The sequence below is a fragment of the Lupinus angustifolius genome, chromosome LG04 (genome assembly GCF_001865875.1).
Source record: "Lupinus angustifolius cultivar Tanjil chromosome LG04, LupAngTanjil_v1.0, whole genome shotgun sequence".
Taxonomy (NCBI): Eukaryota; Viridiplantae; Streptophyta; class Magnoliopsida; order Fabales; family Fabaceae; genus Lupinus; species Lupinus angustifolius.
Genome location: NC_032012.1, coordinates 18,177,656 through 18,195,883, shown reverse-complemented (window position 1 = coordinate 18,195,883; position 18,228 = coordinate 18,177,656). Strand labels below are relative to the sequence as shown.

Here is an 18,228-nt window from a genome sequence, read left to right as displayed (position 1 = left end):
CACCGTGATTCTCATGTTCATCTTCACCAATATCAATGGGAAAATCTAACTCATATCCAAGGTGCTGATCACCAACATAATCATGTTGCTCACCATTTTGAATGTTATTCTCAAATGTATCCAAATCATGTATAAGCGTTCGAAATGGATCAATATTAGACAAACTATTATCTACCTCATGTGTAGTCATCTTCATCTTATCAATGTCTTCAATGGTTTGATCTTCCATGAACTTCACATGACGGCTTCTAACAACCTTTTTCTCAACATGATCATACAACCTGTAGTTAAATTCATCTTCACCATAACCGATAAAGATACACTGCCTTGTATACGCATCCAACTTGGACCTTTCATCCTTTGGAACATGCACAAATATCTTGCAAGCGAAGACTCGCAAATGATCATACTGTCATTCTTGCCAAACAAAATCTCGTCTGGCACCTCAGCATTCAAAGCAACTGCAAAACTAAGATTAATAACATGCATTGTTGTATACAAAGTCTCACCCAGAAATGTTTAGGTAATTTTGCTTTAAAAAGCATACACCTAACTCTTTCAACCAAAGTCTTGTTCATCCTCTCCGCTAAAACCATTAAGCTGAGGAGTCTTAGGAGGAGTCTTTTTCATGTCTAATACCTTGTTGTTTGTAGTAAGTATCAAATGGTCCACAATACTCACCATTGTTGTCAGTACGAATGCATTTCAGCTTCTTGCCAGAATGTCTCTCAACCAAAACATGGAATTGTTTTAACTTTTCACGCACTTGGTCCTTTGTCTTCAAAGCATAGACCCAAACATCAAAATGCACCAATTCAAGAAAGTCTGACTTCCTTGAGGGATGATGATGCTTAAAGGATACTCTGGTCTTCTTACCAGCCATGTAATGAGAACATTTCTCCAACTCTGCACTCTTCAATCCTAAAAGTACATCTTTTTTGGCTAAAACAATTCAACATTTTTTCACTAATATGACTGAGTCTGCAGTGCCACAAAGAAGCCTCCATATCCATTGCATTTTCACTTTCTTTAGCAACCAAAGCTTTTGTCTAATACAGTTTAAAAAATTTCTCCCATTTGCCTCAACCAAGTTACCTTTGGTGAGTTTTCATTTTCCAGAACGAAAGTGATTATCATAACCACGATCATCAAGCATCTGCATAGAGATCAAATTGAAACGAACATCTAGAGCATGCTAAACTCCTCTCAGCAACAACTGCACTACTATGTTGGTATGCAAACAAATATCACCAATACCAACTACCTTCGACACACCATTATTACTAATCTTCAACACTCCAAAATCACCAGAAGTGTAAGATGTGAAGAACTCCTTCCTTGGTGTAACATGCAGTGTAACATCACTATCAATTATCCACATACTCTCCTTTGATACAAGATTAACCGAATCACGGTCACAAAGAATAATAAGATCGTCACAACTGGTAATAGTAACACGATCATCATCACCATGATTCTTCTCGTTCTGCTTGCTCTTCTTCTCTTTGTTCTCTCTTTTCCATTGCAAACAATTCTTTTGTATGTGACCTGCTTTGTGACAATAGTGACACTCCACATTCTTATATCTGGACTTGGACTTACTTCTACCTTTTTCTCTATCACCTTTCGGTTCCTTTCTATGACTTTCCCCCCCCCCCTATTTTCACTAACAAATAGGGATTGCAACGGGCACGGGAGGGCACGGGTAGTAGCTACCCACTACTTGTTTCAAAATTAGAGAGTAATACACATACCCACCCGTACCCCTACGTGTACCTGCATGTGGGTTTTCGCGAGTATTTCTGGGTACCCGCGGGTACAACGGATACCGCGGGTTTTCAATATTATAAATGAATTTCTAACTTCCTACTTCTATTATGTTTTAAATAAGATGAAACTTAATTATTTTGTGCCTTTTGATTAAATATTTGTCAAAAATGCTAAATCTATTGGTGTTTTTTATTTGTGTGATTTGATGTTCCCATTTCCTTAACAAAAAGTATATATTTTCTTTGCAAGACATGTGTGTTTCTACACATGTAATAATATTTGTAGGATTTTTCACCATCAAATTCAATAAAAGATGTAAACTAGGTAAAAAAAATTAGACAAAGTAACAGAAAAAGATGTACATAATATAATGAAGGTTAAGATAGTGTACTTTTTATTTTAATTAAAGATAATATAGTAATCATATAAATAACGGATACCGGCAGACATGAGTACCATTTTACCCGTAGGTACCCAAAGGTACGGGTTTTTTTATCATCTCTACTGACAAACACCTCATAATGAGATGAAGTACCATGTGTCTTCCTTCTCATCTCCTCATTAAGAATACTTCCATTTAAACTATCCAAAGAGACAATACCATCAGGGGCTAAATTTGTAATTGAAACTCGAAATGTTTCCCAAGAATTTGGTAGAGTATTCAGTAGTCATAGTCCCAACACTTCATCATCAAACTTGATACCCATTCCTGATAATCGATCTAGGAGCTCTTGAAAATCATTCAAGTAATCTGAAATAGAAGCTCCCTCCTTGTACCTCAAATTCATCAAGAAATTCAACAAGTATAATTTATTATTCCCTGATTTAGAAGCATACAAGGATTCCATTTTCTTCCATAAAGATTTTGCATTTTCCTCATTAGCAATGTGATTATAGACATTGTCTTCTACATGTTGCCGAATGAAACCATAAACTTGTTGATGTTGAAAACTCTAATCCTCATCAGACTTCGACTATGGCTTCTCAGTAGCAAACACATGAATATGCAAATTCTTCACAAATAATAAATCTTTCATTTTTCCTTTCTACAAGTGATAGTTAGTGTCATTCAAACATATCATCTACGTGTGATTGCCTTCATCATTCGAGCAAGTCAAGTACCCTCAAATCAAAGAGCTCTAATGCCACTTTGATGGGAAATTCAACATGATAACAATGAAAACTCTAACAATTATATGCAGTAGATAATAATTTTTCCAACTTGCTAGAATTTATGAGGGGTAATAACAAATAATGGCAGTAAGTAAGAACACACAAAGGACTTTTAACGTGGAAAACATTTCCGATGTGAGTAGTATAAACCACGGGCACAAGCCAGTCAATCAATCTCCACTATGCTCAAAATGTGAATACAAGAGTGTCTACAAAATACAGCACAAAATATGTTCAACAATACGGCATACAACAAAGCAACAAGCTTGAAAATGAGAACACAAAGTTGTAGAAAAAGCTAGAAGAACATCCAATGTTATGGCTCGTTTTCTAGCACCTAGGACGATGTTTCACTGATCCAACCGTTCAGAATGAAGTACTAGAAACTATGAACCTACTGTCCAAATTTTAGCCCGGTCCAACCATGAACAGAGACACAGGCACAAATTTCCCACAACTGCTATGAGTTCCTAAGGGTTGAGTTCTTTCAACTTCTCTCGCAATTTTCTAATACCTATTTTTGCCTAAACTGATTGCACTCACTTACCACATCTGACTCATATCCATTAGATTAAGTGGGACAAGTGGACTTTGTCCAATTGGATCTTTTTCCTCATAGGAAGGGAGCCCAAATCCAACATTACAAAGTACACTACTTCTCATATTTTATTTGTTTTTAAGTGGTGATATTTTGTTTATGAATTATGAAAAAATAAATTACATTTGTCTAACTAGAAGAGACTCATAATGACCTTACAAGAGAGGATGGGTGCCAATAAGATATGAGAAAGGGTTGAAGTGTACTTTTGAGGGTCTGAATTAAGCACTCAAACTTTGTGTCTCATAAATTAAACAATTGAGATAATTCTAGAGGACAAGTAAAATTATTTTCGGTGTTACTTGCATATTTGTCACGTCTATTGTTTTATATGAAGTAGTTATAATTTTTAACATGCGAGTTTTATGTTTTGCTGCAATCAAATATCATTTTAAGTGGATAATCATATAGTTTGTACTCGGATATATGATAAGACATATAGAATGATGCAAGTAATGTAGATGAATTTTTTCTCTCATACATATTAGGAGTTATATTTATAGGCCTTGTGATTAAGTGAGTTTACCTTCTGCATTGATGCTTGAAGAGAATTCCTGATATTTTATTATTCCGTTGCACATACAATGTGGGAATTTCCAATAACCACAGCGTAAAAAAAGCAAACAATGGAACTATTGGGTAGAAAATATATAGGACTAGATATGAGAATAAGACTAAACTATTACAAGGTATAATATGGAGACTATGTTCACATGGGAGTAATGAGAGTGAGGTTTACAAAGAGAGATTTATTAAGGTTTTTGTTGAGTTTACCAAATGGGGATGGAGATTTTTGTTAAGAATTGTGAAATAGTATTTTGGGTTTCTATTAAGAGAGTGGTCACAATGTGAGGACTGGGTGATCCTTGCCAATAGAATGGAAAAGAGTCCATCGAGTGACAATGAGTTTGGACGGTTGGGCGTTGGATTGAGGGGTAGGGAGTAGAACCCACCATATCCGCTCATCTGATTCGGTCCGATCATGATAGGGTCCGAATAAGGTTGGCCTCATCGATATAGATTTGGGTTTGACTTAAAAAATTAGACACGTTCAATATTTAGGGCTGAGTACGAGATAAAATGGTTTGACTTGACCCATATCATAGACCACTTATTCATCATATTTATATGTATCTCTGTTCTATTATGTACATAGTAATGACATTCATTTGATTCTCTAAATTTTTTATCACATATGTATGACTAATGATATATATATATAGGGATCTGTTTACACTTATTCGTTTTCTTAAATCCAACATATCAAACCAGTGAGTGTAATAAGTTATTTAAGATTTATATTTTTCTCTCTCATCATTTATTGCACTCACTTATTTAGTCCGTTAGATTTAATAAAACGAATGACTAAGATTGAGTGTAACTATTGTAACTTTAACTTAGGTGTAAAGAGATATTTCCTCTCTATATATATATTTAATTTCATATGTCAAATTTTAAAGTAATATTGAGAATACTTTATCTAAAATGGTATATATTATATTTAATTGGGTTTATGGTCGAGTTCAAAGGATAACACTGTCGATATTTGAGGCCAGATTAATTTCATGTCAATCTATAATCATGTATGAGTTAAAAAATGACTCAATCAATATTTTTATGTAAGGGGCAAATCTTATTCAACTCAACTTAAACCATGCTTACCCTAATAGAGAGTGAAGGGAAAATGGAGTGCTTGTGTACGAGAATAAGAAGGGAATGAAAGAGCAATCACATAAAAGAAAATTAAAAGAGAAAACCCACTTCTGTATTTTAAATAACAACCAGTCCCAATTTAGTTAATATATTCTATAACTATATAAATATTTTTTTCTGTAGTGCCATTTTTATTAGGTTCTTTAGTAAGCCATTAATGTTATCAAGAATTCATCTTTTAAAGGTCACCTATTTGATTTGTTATATAGTATATACTATAAGGACATTTTTCTCTATTGTGGCAGCATAAAACATGCCGTTTAAGCAAATAAAACAAATTTTGTTGTTTGTAATAAAGAAAAAAACCTTCTTATCTTTTTTTTATATTTGTGGACCCAAAATAACAAATTCCCAATTCAATGGCTAAATTAAAATAAAAAATAAAAAGATAAGACATAGAACTTAAAAATATCATTATCTTCTTAGGAGGATTAAAAAAAGAGAAAAAAATGAATATATTAATACTATATGTCATTGTATTATCTACTGTTCACACTTAATTATCATTAATTTTTAAAAATATTTTAAATAAATGATAGATAATACAGTGACAACCTTATATAAATATTTACAATGACAATACATAAATATCACACTCTTATAAAATAGTTAATCCAAAAACCTATGTCTCACAAATGGATAAGTGAAAAGTTGGAAATTTAATTTTTTTTGAGATAAATAAAAAATATTAGATTAAATATCCACTCTTTTGTGAGAATGACAATACTACCCATACTCACACCTATTTACGGTTATCTATAAGTAGACTAGAAGGTAGTGTTAATGATATACATGTTTTGTAGCAAACAATAGAATGATAAATTTGACACTATAGTTCAATTTCCTAAATTAAATATGAAATAATAATAAATAGATTATATAAAATATCAAAGCCATACAAATATTTTAATATATATAACCATTTATTAAAAAATAAATTCATAAATATCTGAATATCCATAATATGAGTATCATGATATTTATCTCACTCAATAGTCCATTAGTAATATTTTTGTGAACGACTCCAAAATTACACATAAAAATACTAAAATATAACACATATTTGATATAAACCAGAATAATTTTTAATTTTCCTATTTTAAAAGGATAAATTGAGTTTAATGTATAAACAATAAACATCACTATATTTTGTGTGGAATATACATAAATTTAACTATACTTAGAGTTTTCAATAACACCTTTAAATACATCAGTTCCATACATACCACTGTTGAACAATAATCCTAATAATTTATATATTTTATTTAATCAAAATATTTAATTATTTTTAACTAATTTCCTTAATACACATAAAGTTAGTTAAATTTAATTATAAAATACATGATACACTCAAGGATTTTTTTAAGGAGCGTAAAATATATGTACTGACAGTGTAAAGATTTATACACAGTCAGTGTATCATCCACCATTCATTTGCAATACTTTTATTTAAAAGTCAATGATGACTAAAAATCAATGATGATGATGATGTGACATTGTAAAAAACCTTTACACGGTCGGTGTATATATCTTTTTCCCTTTTTGAAGACGTATATCTATCTATCTATCTATATCTATACTACTTAATAAGGGGAAAACACAAAATAACCATCCATTATGATGTAATTTGTGATTCTCTATTTTGCCATCATTAGCTTCTTATTTTTACAAAAAAGTCATATAACATTATCTTCTTATTTTATACTCATTATCTTCTTATTTTGAAAGTGTATTTAAAAAAGTTGAACATTACACCAATCGAATAAATTCAACTGCAAATTACAAATATTTAACACAAAATATTATATTTGTCATCTATAACGTACAAATTGCACGTTACAAACGATATGGAAGCGGTTTGACAGACACGATAGTGATTATCAACATGTTAGTACTATATAAAGGGAAAACATGAGGTAACCACACATAGTATAGTTTTTATTTTCCTATTTTGCCATTGACACTTTAATTTCTAGAAAAAATTCATATAATCATACGTAATCATCACTAACATATTAAATAACATTCTCACATTCATTTGATAATTAAAACAAAGACATAAAAATATAATATAAAGTACATTCAATAAAAATTATAATATATCTATACTTCTATACTATATCTAAAGAGAAAACATGATGTAATTACTAATGATGTAAAATTTAAATATTTGACACCAAAAGTAAAATTGTGGGCCCACTATACTAATTCTAATAAAGACAAAAAGTATAATATAAAGTATATACAATATACAAAAAAAAAAGACATTCTAATTTTAGAAAATAAAATGTATGACATAAAGTGTCTATTGCATACTGATCTATATAAATATAAAGACAACGTATTCAAAAGTTAGTTTATTTAAAATTTAATACTAAATGATATCATATAAAAAATGAGTGTAAAATATGTGTATTAACAGTGTAAAAATTTATATACAAGTCTGTGTATCATCCATCATTCATTTACAATACTTTTATTTAAAAGTTAATAATAACTAAAAAAATCAATAATAAATGATATAGTGTCATAGTAAAAAAACCTTTATCTATCCGTCTATATATATTTTTCCCAAATACATTAGATATGGTTTTTCTATTTTAGGATTCATTAATATTAGAGAAAAAGTTTTTCTATTTTAGGATTCATTAATATTAGAGAAAAAAATGTATGCACCGACAATGTAAGAGCTTTTACACTGTCACTGAGTTTTAGTGAAATTACACTAACACCCATAAGTTTTAGTGAAATTACACTAATGTATGCACCGACAATGTAAGAGCTTTTACACTGTCACTGAGTTTTAGTGAAATTACACTAACACCCATAAGTTTTAGTGAAATTACACAAAACACCCCTCACTTTTCTAAATTTACACAAACCTCCTCTGGTTTTGTATTTTTATTACACTGACCACTCCTGTATAAGAAATAAGTGTATTCTTTTAAACAAAAAATGTGATAAATGCAATTAAGTTAAACAAAACATGATATATTGTGTAAACAAGTCTAAATAATATACAAGTCATTGTATCTTTATTATTTTTTGTTACAAAATGCATCAACAATTATAAAGAAATATTGTTTAAATCACTCTTATAATGTAGTGTAACGAAACAAAATAATAAAGATACGTTGATTTGTATATTATTTAGACTTGTCTATACAATATATCATGTTTTTTTTATCTTAATTACATTTATCACATTTTTTGTTTAAAAAATTACACATATTTCTTATACAGGGGTGATCAGTGGAACGAAAGTACAAAACTATGAGAGGTTTGTGTAAGTTTAGAAAAGTGAGGGATGATTTATGTAATTTCACTAAAACTCATGGGATGTCAGCGTAATTTACTCTTAAATTTTTAGAAAAAGTAATCCACAAATGAACGGTAGATGATACACTGACTGTGTATACATCTTTACACTATGAATAGATTTAATCCTCTTAGTATTAATGCTAGACACTTAGATGCTTTCATGAACTTCACCATCGTGGTCATCAAACCCTATCTCCACCTTCTCAACCACTTCGCTTCCCATTCCTAAAACTCAATTCGTATTTCCCAATTCTCAACCCTAACCCTAAAACCGAACTGAACCGAACCTTCTCATGAAATTCCCTTCGCTGAATTCCACCGCTCCAGGATCAGCTTCGATTCCTTAACCCAACTAAGATTCCCTTCTTCGCTTCCAATTTCCTTCCATGGAGGGCTCTGCTGAGGATCTTGGAGCCCCAGAGTCATGGGAAGTCGCCGATTTGGACCAATCCATGAAACGCTTGAATCTTATGCTATCAACTTCCAATAATGATTCCAAACTTTCCCATGATTCTACACCGGCATCTTCTTCTTATTCCGCACCAACGATTTCTGCTTCGTCCACTGGGGACAAGTTATCTGATGACGTCATCAATCAGGTTGATCAGTTTTTACTCGAAGCAATTCAAAACCCTCGCGAACGACTTTCGGGTAGGTTTTTATCTCACAAAGCTGAATCTGTTTGAATATATATTAGACCGAGGAAGATATTTATTCGTAGAAATTAGGGTTTTCTACTTTTCTATATATATATGTATGTATTTGGTATATTAGGCTTTGTTTGTGAGTTACTCAAAATGAAGAGTGGAATAGAAAGTATAGGAATGTAGTGGAATACAACATGTCACTCTATTGCTGCCCCATTTGTTAAGACTATTTTTCTTAGTTTTTTTATTAAAAAAGTTCACTTATGACAATTATATACTTATTTGGAAATGAAGAAAAAGCTGAAAATTAGCTTTTAGGAGAAGTTAATTGTGCAGCTTATCACATACATTTCTGCTAAAAATGATTTTGGAGAATCACTTTTTTGAGAGTCTTAGACAAATGGGCCCTTAATAAGTTTATTGAGTGAGGGAGTGTTCAAGCCATTCCTTTTTTTATCTCTCAAATTGGGATGACAAAAAGTGGAGGCATTGAGAGGCAAGTCCCAGACACCCTTTCATTAACTTATGTCATCCTATTTCATTCATTTCTTCCCTTTACATCTCCCCAAACATAGCCTAAGGCTTGCTGTATTATCTATTTGTGTCAACATTAAACTTAGTTTGTTAATTACATTGCCATAGATGGACTTGAGTAAAATTATTGTAGTATGTATAATAAGCTTCAGCTTGAGAAGTGTTAAAATCTGACTTTAGCGGATGTCATCATTGCAGTTTAAAAATAATAATTTAAATACATAATTCATATAGGAGAAATAAAAAAATAAAATAATAGCATAAGCCATATAACAACATCATAGTTTAAGTAGACAATAGCACACAACTGCGCTGGGATAGTGGCGTGGTGGTGGTTGCCTTACCCTTCCATGCGACGAATGTGCGTGTAACAGCACAGATGAGCGGTGTCCGCTGTGCCTGTCTCAGGTCAAAGAGCATCCACTTCACTGGCCAAATTGCGGGTCAGAACCCGCTCCAACTAGGCTTTGTGTGAAACCTTAATTTTTAAACGAGAAAATCCCCTTTTGCCCTTTTTTTAATACATTGCATGATTTTTAAGGGTTTTTGGATAATTTACCCCTCCTTCTCCCCTCTTCTATAAACACGCAGGCAGCAGCAGTAAAATAAATAAAACATTATGCAGCAGTAAAACAAGTGAAAGTTTAAAACCCTCTTTCCCTTCTTTCTCTCTTTCGGCAACAATGAATAAGCTCTGCAATTTTTGGCTACTCACTCTAATCGCAACCTCCCACATACACATTTCTAGGGCAAAGCCTCTTCCCCTCACTAACCTTCTCACACACCCCTTCTTTCATAACCATGGCCTCATCTTAACCTCCCACTATCAGACCCACTCCCAGTAGTGTAAAACACAAGTTTTCAAAACTTAAAGAGTATAAATTACTTAAGTTTTTAGTATTTTAGTGTATTTTCCCATTAGTTGTAGTGGTCATCATGCCGCCCACTATAGTGTTTTTTGGGTTGGCCACTGTACTCGCTATCCGCAATCGACTACCTAGATCATAGTAAGGTAACAGAAGCAACAATTAACATAACCTAAAGTTCAATAAATTTGATTAACTCTTGTAACTTCATAAGGTCTGGAGTCATAAGGTGGAGGAGTTTAAGGAATGGAGTGAAGGAGGTTGTGGGTTCGAGCCTCACTCATAGCAAATTTAAAAAATAAAAAAATAAAAAAGGAGTTATAAGGTGATTTGATAGTTAGGGGTGGAGTGAAGGAGATTGATGGTTCGAGTCTCACCCATAACATATACTAACATGGTAACAATTGCCGATAAAAAAAAACTTCATAAGGTCTCTAAAAAATTATAATCAACAATACTAAAAAGTAAAATGAGCAATATAACATGTCTTATAAGGCCACACAACTAAGAAATAAAAGTTAAAGACAAATCTTAAAGATAAAAGAATATTACTTTATTTCTTAAAGTGTCTTCAATGAATATTATTCACACATTAAGTCAAGGGTTTTATAAAACTAACTCCTTTTTTTCCAAAAAAATTATAGTTTGCTACAACTGACTAGTTTTGGAAACAACTTCTCTGCTTGTGTACATCTAACCTCCCTAGATCCCATTAAGTGGGAATATTGTGCACTGAGCCGCTTTTTACAACTGACTAGTTGGAGAAGAAGTAAAAAAAGGAGGTGAAATTAGCATGAAACAATATTATCGATTATAATATTGATTTTTAAAAAAAGAACCATGCCTTAAATAAAAGCCTTAAAAGCAGAGGAAAACAAATGAAATGAAATTTTTTAAATGGAAAACCAATTTCAACACCTCAACAACAAAGATGAAGGAAGAGATGAACGCAGAGGTAGAGATGAACGAAAGAGATGGAAGCAGATGAGAGAGAGGCTGCAGGCAGACGAGAGAGAGGCTGCAGGCAGACGAGAGAGCGGTGGCAGGCAGACGAGAGGGAGGGAGGAAGCAGAGCAGAGTTGCAGACAAGAGGGAGGAAGCAGACAGGTTTTGGGTAACCCAAAGTTGGGCTTAAAAAAACCCGACCCTAGATCAATCACACAGAAAAACTGCAAAAAGCCCATTAAAACTGCTATGACCGCCTTTTCAGCCATGACGCTACCATACCATCATGGTGGATCTGAAGCAGCAAATGGCAGATGTTGCTACTCGCTATTTAAGGGGATTTTCGGAAAAAGCGAATAGCGTTTGGCCAGAAAACGCCCCCACCTTCCACCATTGCCCCACCTTGGTCGCTATTCAACAACACTGCTAAGTAATCATTATAGTAATATTGTTACTAAGGTCATAGAGATATAAGCATCAGATGTTCAATTTCCAGATAGTTGTAGCAAACTGAACAAGAAAAAATTCAATATGTATCCCAGAGTTTGAAGAGCTCATGTTTGCTCCCACCCAAATCATTCCCTCAATAATTTCTTGCCTTATCTGTTCTCCCCCTTCCCATATATCCCATGTTTTCTCCACTGGTTTTCCTCTCTTAATCATGCTAGTCATGCTTACATGAGGAGCTGATCCCCTGCCGCTCCAGTGATTTCTTCTTAATGTATACCTTCTTAATAGGTGGGGGTATCTATCAGGCTGTCTCACCTGTTCTGTCCGTACAAAAAATGTGAAAACATAGCATAGTCAAAATTTGGCACTTCAGTTTCTGTAGTTCTTCTGTGGTACATTTACTTCCCACTGTTTTAATGGCTTTGTTATGTACTTGCATTATTTGTTTTGTATTTTATATGTAATGAAGCTTTACATTCATATAGTGATGTATTTTGCTATTACCCAGTATTGCGGATTGAGCAAGAGGTTGAGAAGTTTATTCGAGATCCAAATCAACAGCAGCTTGAGTTTGAGCAATTGCCAACTTCCTATTTGAGATTGGCTGCACACCGGGTGGCTCAACACTACTCATTGCAGTCTACAGTTTTACTAGATAATAGCTTACCAGATGGTTCTGGGTCAAGAATTATTGTTCGCAGAAGTTCTGAATGTAAGCTTCCTGTTATCCGCCTCGCAGACATCCCAGTAAAATTATCATCAGAAAGCAATGCTGTTATTAAAGTTGCAATCAAACAGAGGCCGCAGAAGCAGACACATGTTCCTAGCAATGCAAATTCGAACTCAGGGAAGAATAGTAACTCAAAAAGTGTGGAAGAGAGAAAAGAGGAATATAGCAGGGCTCGTGCTAGGATCTTTAGTTTGAGTAGTAGTGGTGGTACTGTTGGTGGGAAGCCAGAAAGTGAGTCAAGACAGCAGGATAACTCTTTGCGTGGTTCTTTGGGGGTTCCTCGGGTCCAAGATAAACCTGTATCAGTATCTGATGCCAGTTCCAGTAGGGGGCTGGTTGAGTCTTCAATTAATACCAGTAGGGCTAGAAGTAGGACAGAGAAGGAGCCAATTAGTAGTAGGTACAGGCAAAGTAATCGGGTGGCTATATTCCGGGACCGTGAGGTGGAACGCAAGGATCCTGATTATGACCGGAACTATGAAAGGTATGTGTCTTTTATCATTTTATTTAGTATTATTCTATATTATTCTAATTTGGCGACCTTCTAACAAGGATCCTGCAAACATCAATGTCTGGTTTCAATCAATTTTCAGTGCTATCAGCTAACTAATCACAATTATGCAATTGAGATTTTGTTGTTAAACATGTTTGTTTGCTTTCCAATTCCAAATAAAATCATGATGAAATTCCAACATCATCACTTTTCATTACCAATCTTATTAACATGTGTTGGGCACTAAACATTCCCCATCTCATTTTCTGGAGATTGCAACTGCATCTGTTTGAAGACAGTGTTGTAAAGGTAGCTAAGGTGGCTGCTTTGGTGTCGGGTGGTGGTGGTGGTGGAAATCAGCTCCAGTGTATCAGATTGCCTGAGCAGGGCAGGTTTGTTGATCTGGTCCTGATTTGGGTGAGATATCATTCCTATCCTCACTTTAAACACACATTGGCCAGTGAGGGTACCAAATATAAGGCTATTCTGGTCCGTCCACCCTTTCTGAGTCCATTAGGAAGAGGCTGTCATCACACTAGAAATCCAGCACCAAGAAGCTTAGTGCATAAGTTCCATGGAAGGCACCTGTAGTTGGTGACCTATACCGAGAAACTGCCATGCTTAACCTAGCAACTATGACCCATCACAGACCAGCACTTTGTGTAATCTGTCTCTATCTCCTTTTCTCTTCACAGCCTTATATTTCCTCTTTCCCTTCCCTTATGTCTTACTCCTTTCTCTCTTATCCCCCTATTCTACGAGTTTAATTGGCTGCCTAAAAGGAATCCTCAGCTTTGGGTGAGAAGGATAATGTTTGGAGATACAACCATTTTAAGGACTATGTGGGTTACTTTATGATTTTAATGTATAGTCATGACTTGAGCTTTATTTAGATCCATACTTCAATTTTTTAAATATCGGCATCACTTCAATGACGCGACTGCATCACCTCAATGCATCAAAGTGATGCAATTTTTGAGCTGTTCAAATCAACTCTCCTTTTCCATTGTGACAACATGGATTAGAAATTCGATTTTATATACATCATGTTTGTGTTAATATTGAACAATCAGCAATAGATTATAATAGGATTTGGTTAACAGAACATTTCAGATTTCCTTTGTTCAACTTGTTCATGCAAGTGTTTCTCTAAACTTAGGCTGATGATTAGTACAATCGTTATTTTATTATTTTAATATTTAAATGTGATAACATTAGTGCTATCCTATTTCTGCATAACTATAAAATATTAATGGTTATATATTATAATAAAATATATTTGTGGATATTATGTCTTATAAATGACTATGACATTATTTTTACTTTTTGGATGGAAGTTGCACATTACTTATTAGTATATAAATTATTATGGATAAAAATATTACATTTGTATTTGCATTTTTCTTTCTGCTGCGATCTTGTTGGGTCTTGCAATGTGTACTGTGTGATTGTCTATAATATTTATAGCTGCCTCAAGCTGTAAACTCACATTTGTGATTTTCGCAACATTTCTTTCCCAGATAAGTAAAATTTGTCAGAATACACTCTGAAGGGGAAGAGATTTAAATTTGATTTCCATTTGGTAGAAAATCCCCAAAACAATTTGTAGTGGCTAACCTCTTGATAGTTTACTAGTCAAATAATTGTTGGGATTAAACAAAAGAAATAAAAAGGGAGTTCTCAATGGGTGCCACTGTCCAAATTTCTTGTATAAGCTATGCATCTTAGTGTTTCATAATGTATGCCCAGGGATATAGAGCCTCGGATGTGTTAGGCACATTTGTAACAGATCTGATGGTGTGTCTCTATTTTAGAAAGAATTGCCATTTTACACTCTTGTAGGTTATTGTTATTGTCTTGTTAGAATGTGTTGCATTCTACTTTGTTCCAACTGTAAAAGTACTAATTATAAGTGGCTGAGATATGATTGGAGTATGAACTAACCTGATCATTTTCTTGTAATTTGCATGGCAGATATATGCAAAGATTTGATCCTGGGTTTGGGTTTAATGGTGGATCATACACCATGCAGCCAATGTACACAGCAGTAGTGAACTACAACACTGAGTTTCCACAGCTTGGATCCACACATGGACCCCAGATTTCTTCTGAACACCAGCCCCGACCTCTTCCACAAAATATACCCAGGACATGGGTTCCACAACCAATACCTTCTGGATATGGACATCCAGACACCATGATGCCACCATTTAATCCTAGTCAAGTTGGCACACACTCCTCATCAGCTATGTACTTGCATTCACCTCAGTATCCCTGCCAGCGCCCTGGAATGCCTTTTTTGCATCATGAACATGTTCACCAACCCTTTGCACAGGTATAGCGCCCTCCAAAATATTTGATTTGTGTTCCTACAGCAGGTCTCCTCTTTCTTTTTTGGATCAAAATGTCAAATTAGTCCTCCAAAGATGTAATGGCCACCAAGTTAGTGCTTTAAAGAACATGGTCAGCAACTAAGTCTTGAAAGTTTAAAAAATGGCCACCATACTGGTCCTTCTAGGACTTAATTGTTTGCCAGTTGAATCTTTTAGGGACATAATTTTTCTACGTGGTTGCCATTTTAAACTTTCAGGGGTTTATTTGGTAACCATTTTCCTAGGATGATGAACTTGGTGGTGGTCGTTGCATCTTTGGAGGATCAATATTACTTTTTACTCTTCTTTTTTGCATCTGATATATGTTGTGTAAACACATGGGATGCATACAAGGAAGAGGCATAGAGGATACAACCATTAATCATAATATGTTTAGGATCCACAAAAATAATTTTGTATTTTATTTTAAAAAATAGTGCATCTAATAAATTAAGGAGTGGTGTATTTACTTATTAATAAAAACTTTTATTTCTTGGTTCCTTAACTGTTGCCCCTAAGACAATGATTTGCAAAATCAATCATAGTATCCTTTCATGAAATTTGTCAGAAAGCCTTTCTAATGCTTTGTATGAGTTTTATTATTTATATGTTGTATTTTTAATCAGTTCTGTTTCTGCATATGATGCCCAAGTATTTCTTACTTTGCAATTTAATCTATTAATTACCATTCCACTAGAGAGGTTTTTCTTTGATTTTTTCTGACAATACACAAAAAGTTATTTTGTTTGAAGTGATGTTATTATGGCTGGTTGGTTAAGTATTGTGCACCTCTTTTGCACTTGAAGATGTCAGTTCCTCTCTCATTTGTTTGTGGGTTCAATTTACAATTCCCACCTACATTAATTATGCCATGATATATATATCATATATGTATATATATATACACACACACATATGTTGACAACAACGTCTTTTCTTTTTTGGCCAAGGAAGACGATCCTATTCCCACATCTTATTGCAAAATAGTTGACTTTTTGTCAGTATTATGCTCCTCTTTTCACATTGAATACTTGCAAAGTTTTATGTTCTTTAGTTTTTTAGTTTTCCTTAGGATTTAATTATACTATTCTGTTTTCTTGACACAGCAGTCTCATCAACAACCACCTGACGCAACTTTTGGATTGGCCCGGCCCCGTTAGGGGCATGGGCCATGCCTGCACCCAATCAGCCCGAGCTATTTCATGTGGGATAATGGTGCTTCTACAACTCCCAAATTCATTTAGCTGATTGGATTGCAGGCATATAGGCCGAGTTGGGCTGGAATGGATTTGTGTATTTCAGAAAGACCAATATTGATCCATTCCTCCAACCTCGGTATTGGAAGGATTCTTTTTGCTTCTTCCATAACCATGTCCCTTGTGGATATTTTTCATATATGGTGCTCTTGTAGAGCACATATGCTGATGCTGCTGATCGTGACGAAGTGTGAGTAGAGGAAGACTTCAGAGCTGAAGTTCACGTCTTACTTGGGTGAAGGTATGCTTTGCTTAACTTATACTGTGGCATACACTTGTTCTCTTAGCTTGGCTTAGTAATTCGTTTTTCGGAAACTCATCAATTCAATTTTATATCTTATAATTGGGCAAAGTAATTTTGCAATCATTAAGATACTCACTTATTCTGTTTAGATGTTTATTGAAATTAATTTGCTCCCAACACCTTTCATGTGAAGTATTAGGTAAAACCAAGTTTATATGCATTGCTTCAAGCTGAGATATGTGAAGTAAATGGAGCATTTGTTCAAGCAAGCTTTTAAGTGTGTTTCTATTTTTTTTTTGTTCTCAAAAGGACTTATACCGAAATTTCTTTAAGAGAGCTTTTATAAAAAGAAGCCCTTGTTTTGATATTCTAGCTTCGGCTCTATAAGGGTCTTTTTATTTTTAGAGAGGAAGAATGAGAAGACTTGAGAGTCATCTATAGGTTTATCCCCCATTATCCTCCAATAAACTAGTCACAAACAGATCCTGAAGAGTTCAAAAGGAGTCGACTCATTATTTTCCTTCTGATTACAGGAACTTTTGATGCTGCTATTTATCTGGTATTATCAAGCTCTGGTCACTGGTCGCTATATTTAAAAGTATGGTCTGGTGAATTATCCCTCCCTTGGTGTATAATTCGGATTACTTTGGATATGTGAATGTGTATTTTGCTGGTTTATAACTTTTCTTTGTCTGCATTTCCTTATTTGCCTACTCTATCATGTTTCATAATCTGTTATTTAATGTTTTTGTATGATAATTAATATTCTTGCATTTAAAATATTGCCACCTTGGGTAAAGGTAAAATGTTAGCTTCCATAAACCAGATAAAATGTTATAACTGTGCTAGCAGGCATATTCAATACTAGAGTAATCAACAAAATCCTCACTTCAAATGATTAACGAGCCTACATAATGTATCTAATTGATTCCACTTCCCATTAAATTAATCTTCAATATACAAGAGATTTGTTTCATAAACTATTTTTTTGTTATTTTCAATTTAAATGCTCTTATTTAAGCTCTTAAATATGTCATTCATCAAAATTTCTTTGGAATATATTATCATATTTTTTGCATGAGAGCAAGCCTATTGTATTATTTTTTGCCTCCCTTA

The 18,228-nt window shown here is 33.8% G+C and overlaps 1 protein-coding gene across 2 annotated transcripts; it reads left to right on the top strand.

Moving 5' to 3' along the window:
* LOC109346068 lies at positions 4,169-17,825 on the top strand. 2 transcript variants are annotated; one of them, XM_019585435.1, is made up of 6 exons: positions 4,169-4,180; positions 8,720-9,226; positions 12,526-13,231; positions 15,215-15,575; positions 16,722-17,109; positions 17,646-17,825. In XM_019585435.1, the coding sequence occupies exons 2-5, from the start codon at positions 8,962-8,964 to the stop codon at positions 16,770-16,772; spliced, it is 1,383 nt and encodes a 460-aa protein (XP_019440980.1). In that variant the 5' UTR covers positions 4,169-4,180; positions 8,720-8,961; the 3' UTR covers positions 16,773-17,109; positions 17,646-17,825. The 2 variants fall into 2 exon arrangements, with proteins under 2 accessions (XP_019440980.1, XP_019440979.1); XM_019585434.1 differs by having other exon boundaries at positions 16,719-17,109.

What these genes read in the sequence shown, in the direction of transcription:
- LOC109346068 (XM_019585434.1), top strand. Translation starts at nt 8,962, where the DNA reads ATGGAGGGCTCTGCTGAGGATCTTGGAGCCCCAGAGTCATGGGAAGTC. An exon ending in CCCTCGCGAACGACTTTCGG is followed by an intron (nt 9,227 to 12,525) that starts GTAGGTTTTTAT and finishes GCTATTACCCAG; the next exon opens with TATTGCGGATTGAGCAAGAG. An exon ending in TATGACCGGAACTATGAAAG is followed by an intron (nt 13,232 to 15,214) that starts GTATGTGTCTTT and finishes TTTGCATGGCAG; the next exon opens with ATATATGCAAAGATTTGATC.